The following is a 6,000-nucleotide window of genomic DNA, read 5'->3' as shown; positions in this document are numbered from 1 at the left end:
TGCCCAAGGTCAACCAGTGCAGGAGTCCTAGTCCACACTCTAGACACTCCTTCACACTGACTTAAGATATTTGGGCTTAAACCATTGAAGATAAGCACTAGGGACTTTAACTGGGCTCACAGTGTATAGGCAGGCAATGAGTTACCCCTATTATGCTAATATTATTGCAAGGTTGTAGGGTCAGTGATTGTATCTGAAGTCTCTTTTTATAGGGGATTTAGCTTACTATAATCAGAACACAAAGCTCAGACCTCAACAAAAATCCTTAAAATCGAGCCTCATTACTGCAAACTGAAGTCAACATCTTACAAGCACCTGCATTCAATATAACTGGAGGACTAGGGTATTTTTTTTCCTTGTAGCATTAAATCAGGTAACCCTGGATTAAGGGCGATTGTACTTTGATGGCTATGCATTTCGTTTTTAAAATAAAGCTCTTCTCATATGTATATCACAACAAACCAAGCCGGTATAGTGTGTGTTCCTTTATTGGATGAAGGAATATTATAACAGACAAACATATAACACATGCTATACAAAATATACAGTCTGATAAGTGAGGAAAATATAAATAGATACAAGGACATGACAGGTGCAAGCAAGGAACTATTGGTCTGTGCTGTCTTACAACGGTCCAGCTATAATTACTTTGGCATTGACAAAAAAAATGGTGGAATAATTTTCTTCCCTGCAACTTAAACATAGAAAACACAAGATGAAACATCTTTCAAAATTAAGTGTCCTTGTCCTCATCTCAAGCATATGACCTCACAGAAGGAATGGTAAAATGTAGCCCTCTGGATTTTGTCAGATAGTGACCCCCATTGGCTTTACCAAGCAGAGCAATGGTGAGAGATAATGGGAGATGCAGTCCAACATCTGGAGGATCAAGTCAAATAAGCTCCCTCCACAACATACTATAGAACGAGGTTAAAAAATTCTTAAATCCTTTAATCTCTATTTCACCAACTTCCAGAGCATGTTGTGCACATGTTGTTCAAACATCTACCTTCACTGCTGAAACAATTTCTCCTCCAATATTTTATGTCATATTTCATGCAATGATTTTGCTATTATGAGAGAAAGTTGAGTTGCCAATGAGGAGCCCTAACAATTTATCTCTGCATTTGTATATTTGAGAGTCCAGTGTTCTAGATGGCATTATTTCTGCAATGAGACATTTGGGTGGTGGCATAGTTCATTCCAAGAGAATATACATGACAAAGTTCGGCTCTCACAAATTTTGCCAGCCCAAGCTTGTCCTACAGTCTGCATTATACAGGATGGATTTCCCATCAGCAGACTTCGACTCTCCTAAATTTAGAAAGCAAGCCTCAAGTGTACATTTAATGAAATAGCTTTACATCAGGTGGAAGAAGAATGCTTTAATTGTCCTGAAGGTATGTACAGCCGAACATGCAGAATCAGCAAAATGGGATATAACTGCAAAACGGTCTTCCTTGACAGAATGATTTTAACCCCAGAGGAACATCATGACATACTTTCCACTAAGATTACAAGAGTATTTCATGCCACAATTGCCCTTTCTTCAAAGATGTGAGAGATCAGATCAATTTCAGCTTCTGCCCAATTTGTATACCCTTAAGAGCACCTAGTGTTTCACCCAAGGCAATTTAAATAGCACAGATGTTGCTCTGACACAACTCTGACTTTAAGTGTGTTGGTGATCTGGAGGATGAAACGGGTTCTTTCCCCACTTCCTACCCACAAACACTGCATATTTACCATATATCTGTTTTACTTTTGCTGCTATAGATCTGATATAGGCTGCCAAATAATGAATGGGAGAGCCAGGAAGAAATTATAATCTAACACTGAATTATACCTAGAATGCTTTGAAGCAAACATCTGACTGAGATGAAAGGAGAGAAGGTCTCCCTGCTCTACAAAAAGAAGCTTAATACATCTGGCAGCCAATGAGACATCTTGCCTTTAGACGTTTCAGGCACTATTGAAGGCTTTGGCTTTAGAGCCCTGTAAGACTTTGGGCATCAATATTAAGCAGGAGTGGGCAGCCTGAGACTTGGCACTTTTTTATGCTGCCCTCTCCCCTGAAGGCAAGAATCCACTATGTATGTAGTTTGCCCTTGGATAGCTTTTGTACCTGGCAAGGTGCTCAGCATGATTAACAAAAATCCATTGGGGAATTCTGAGTTTAAAAAAAAAGAAAGAGTACTTCATTGCTTCCAGCCATAATCTCCTGCTTTAAGTAACAGGATATGCACAGCCATAAGAAATGACCAGAATCCCAACTAATAAAAGGAAGCTAGCAATTATACTAGCCAAGCTTAATTCAAAATGAAATATATGCAAATTAAATCAATTAACTGGGATTGCAATTACTTTGGCAGTCTTTTCATGCCCACCATCATCCTACTATAAAATGATATCTAAATTGTTCTGGCAATATCTTTTACAAAACTTTATGGCCAGATTAATGATCTCAAGCTGTGGCTAATTTGCACATGTAGGTTACGGTTTTATGTCCACTTACGGTACCTAAGAGTAAATCCCAGTGAATGCTGAGGGTGTTGCTTCTAAGTAGGTATCCCTAAAACTGTACTGATAGCTACAATTTTTCAGTTTTGCTTGAATATAGTAGATGCTTGGTCATGGTTAATACAGTTACATATGGTTGTATATTTACAGTTTCAGAGACATCTTAAAGCTACATCCCAAACTTCTGAAATGTCATAGAAAGATTGATAATAACCAGCAATGTAGCCTTTCTCCTTTACCCTGAGATAATCTTTCATTGCCTGAGGTTTGTCCACAAAATCACCATAGCTATGGTCATATGCCACACTTACATTTTGTTTTGGAGTACAACAGAAACTCATCACAACAGAAACACATTTTTTTAACTCCTGTGCCAGTTGCAAGGACCACAAGTTCTTCTCTTGCTAAATATCAAAGCTCACTTCCTCAATTCCCAAGGCCATTCAAATCCTGAACAGTAAGTTCTGCGGGAATGTGTTTCTACAATGCAAATTGGCAATAGAGTGATTAACAGGGAAAACAATTCACAGAACACAAACTTTTAATTGGCAATAGCACAATATCCATCCCAAGTATTCAAAATTGACAGATTGGCAGCTTGCTGCATCTCAGGTGTTAAATGATGACCCCATCTTCCCTCATCTTCATGGTTCAGTTTGAAGAAGGAAGAGCACCCTGCCTAATTGAACCAATCCCAATCAGGCAATTTCTTGGCCCTAGCAAATACCTGTTGTCTTCACATAACTCCCTCTTTCTATTTTGCCCGCACTGTCTGCCATCAAAGTCCTGCTCTCTCTTCTTCCTGCCCCCCCCCCCCCCACCTTCCCCCTGTCAAGTTCAAACAGCCTTATCTCCTGCTGCAAACACATTCTCAGGAGCAGCAATAGCGAAGCTACACCTCTTCAGTAGCCAATGTTTGGCTGGGTTTGTTGTTGGATGAGGGAGGGAGGGAAGCAAGAAGTGAATGGAATGAGGGAATATCTACCATAGCCAAACACTAATCCCAAGAAGTGTAGCTTTGTTGCTGCTCCTGTGTTGTGTATCTGTGAATTGCCACAGCAGCAAATATTTATGAATGCAGGGAGAGAAACTCCTATGACCATTTTCAGAAGAATAAAATTCATGGTAAGTTAAATAAATAGTTTAGATAAAAGTACAGGCAGTCCTCGAGTTACAAACATCTGACTTACAAATGACTCATAGTTAAGAACGGGGCTGAGACAACAGAAAGTGAAAGAAATCTATTGCTAGGAAGTGAAATGCACTCCTGAAAGAGTTATCATGGGCAAAAGGTGTCTCCGCTGAAGTTTTATCTCCAATAGTTGTTTCCACAACAAGCCAAATTTTTCATAATCCAATTATAACAGGAGCAGAAAGTGAGGTGAAATCTTCTGTACATAGACACAGACAGCAAAACAAACACTACAGGAGTGTTCACCCTTCCCTATGCTATGCAAAGCTGAAATGTATATATTTTTGCCTGGAGTTACCGGACTTACATACAAAATAAACTTAACACACCTACATAACCTATCTTGATTATAACTTCGGGACTGCCTGTAGTGTTTTCTGAGATCTGTACCTAACTTGATTTTTCTTTAAAATCTTATTGTTTTAGAGTACACATTACCACAATGTGTTGTTTTTTTAAGTAACACAACTATTGCATCATGGCAGAACTTACTGTATCCACATCCCTCCACTTGCTACAGTCAAATGTCTGAACAGATTGTCCTGAAAAGCATTGTTTATGAAGTGAGGTGGAAGTTGTATTTAGCATGTAATGATTCATTTACGCATAAAAATCACAGTTAAGTCTTGAACAATGTGGACACAGTGGAGTTAAGCTGCAAATCCTTTTCAGAAATCATGAAGTTTAGAGTGTAACCTCTCAAGTTCCCAGCTTCAGAATTCTAACTATAACAGGAAAAACATGAGTCATGTGAGCCCATGTCACAAATATCTGTTCCTAGTTCAGATTCTATGAACAGATTTGATCCTTCGTCATGGGAGATCAGTCCTATTAAAAGCTCTTACTATACAGAAGACTACTGTGTGAAAGAGCCATCACACAATGAACATTTCCAATAAACAGGACAACATATGAAAGCTGTAACCATCATGTGCTACGAGTGACTGTATGAATCAGCCCTTAAGAATTTAATCCTATGACAGTAATTACTAATCTTTTACTAATTGGTCAGCAGATGTCAGAATGATACAACAGTATGTAATTTTTGGCATAATACAAAATGTACAATTCAGTCTGGCATTTATGTTTAGCACTGTATACAAAATATTTATACTATGCAAATGTATTTACAACTGAGGATTTCAGCCAGATGAAGGGTAAATAATGTTTGTGATTGAAGATGCTGATGTAAATTCCTGCGAGCTGTCAGAAGAGCCATGTTAAGCAAGAGCTTCATGCTTTGATTACCAAGGAGTTTGCAAAGGGTCTCTTTAAAGTTGGTTTCTTCAGCAGGAAAGTTTTCATGGAACGATTAACAAGGCAACATACCTTCCATTATCACTTTTAATCACTAAGTGTAGTTTGTTCCTTTATGTCCAGTAATTATGACCATGTGCCACTTGGTGGGACTGAAACAGAAGGAAAGTCATCATTTACTACTGCCCACTTTTAGTGTGTAGCAGGCAGTCACAGATGTGTTCAACAAAGCTCCTGTTGCAAGCATGAAGCACCTTTGGCCATGGGGCAAAACCTGAGGTAGAAAAGACACCGTTGACTGCTCCAAGCTTGCTGATAATGTTTGCATATTTTGATTACTTTTATGTAGCTTCCTGATGTTCCTCTAAGTTCTGAGTCCTGTCAAAGTCAAAGTTATGTTCATGTAACCTATGATGGGATCTGGGGGAAATAACTTGTTCCTGCCCAGCTTCTTCAATGCCTTCACTTCGTAGAACAGGAGGCACCTCATGGGTCTTTGGTTGGGGTGAGAAACAAGGATACAACAAACCTAGATCTTTATTGACACCCCATAAAGACAGCCGGAAAGGATCTGTAGAAGGGAAACAGAAAAATTCTGAATTATGGTAACAATTGCCCAAAATATTATTTTCTAGATTCTTTGACCTGAATGTCTATTCTCACTTCTTCTGGAGGTATTCAACTACAGAAAAATACTACTATAGCAAGCAAAAATATGTCTATATATGTCTACAACTATAACCAGCCAAAATTACTTCCCTACAGAAGTTGCACAAGATTATATTGAATCTACCAACAAACAAACCAGAAAACATTTCTAGATCAGTAGAGTACTATAAGAAATATATGTGATTAAGAAACTCGGATATTATCATTAAACTTCAAAGAAGCCTGCTTGGGAAAAATAACTGACATTTTATGAGAAGGACTTGTGCTAAACCTCCCTAAATGAGTGGGTTTTGTAGACTGGTCTTCATAATATGAATATAACTCTACTATACACAGGAAATTTGTTTTTCTCTATTTTGTGC

General features: G+C 38.4%; 1 protein-coding gene across 1 annotated transcript in view; it reads right to left on the bottom strand.

The window, feature by feature from the left end:
• Positions 1-472: 472 nt before the first annotated feature.
• Positions 473-6,000, bottom strand: part of LRIG2 (leucine rich repeats and immunoglobulin like domains 2) — a 49,916-nt gene continuing 44,388 nt past the window's right edge. Inside the window, exon 18 of the mRNA XM_060772616.2 lies at positions 473-5,540. Coding sequence (XP_060628599.2) covers positions 5,311-5,540 — 230 coding nt within the window. The 3' untranslated portion in view covers positions 473-5,310. The remainder of the gene's footprint in view (positions 5,541-6,000) is intronic.

Source organism: Anolis sagrei, chromosome 4, assembly GCF_037176765.1.
Source record: "Anolis sagrei isolate rAnoSag1 chromosome 4, rAnoSag1.mat, whole genome shotgun sequence".
Classification (NCBI taxonomy): Eukaryota; Metazoa; Chordata; class Lepidosauria; order Squamata; family Dactyloidae; genus Anolis; species Anolis sagrei.
This window is presented reverse-complemented; position numbering and strand designations above follow the sequence as displayed.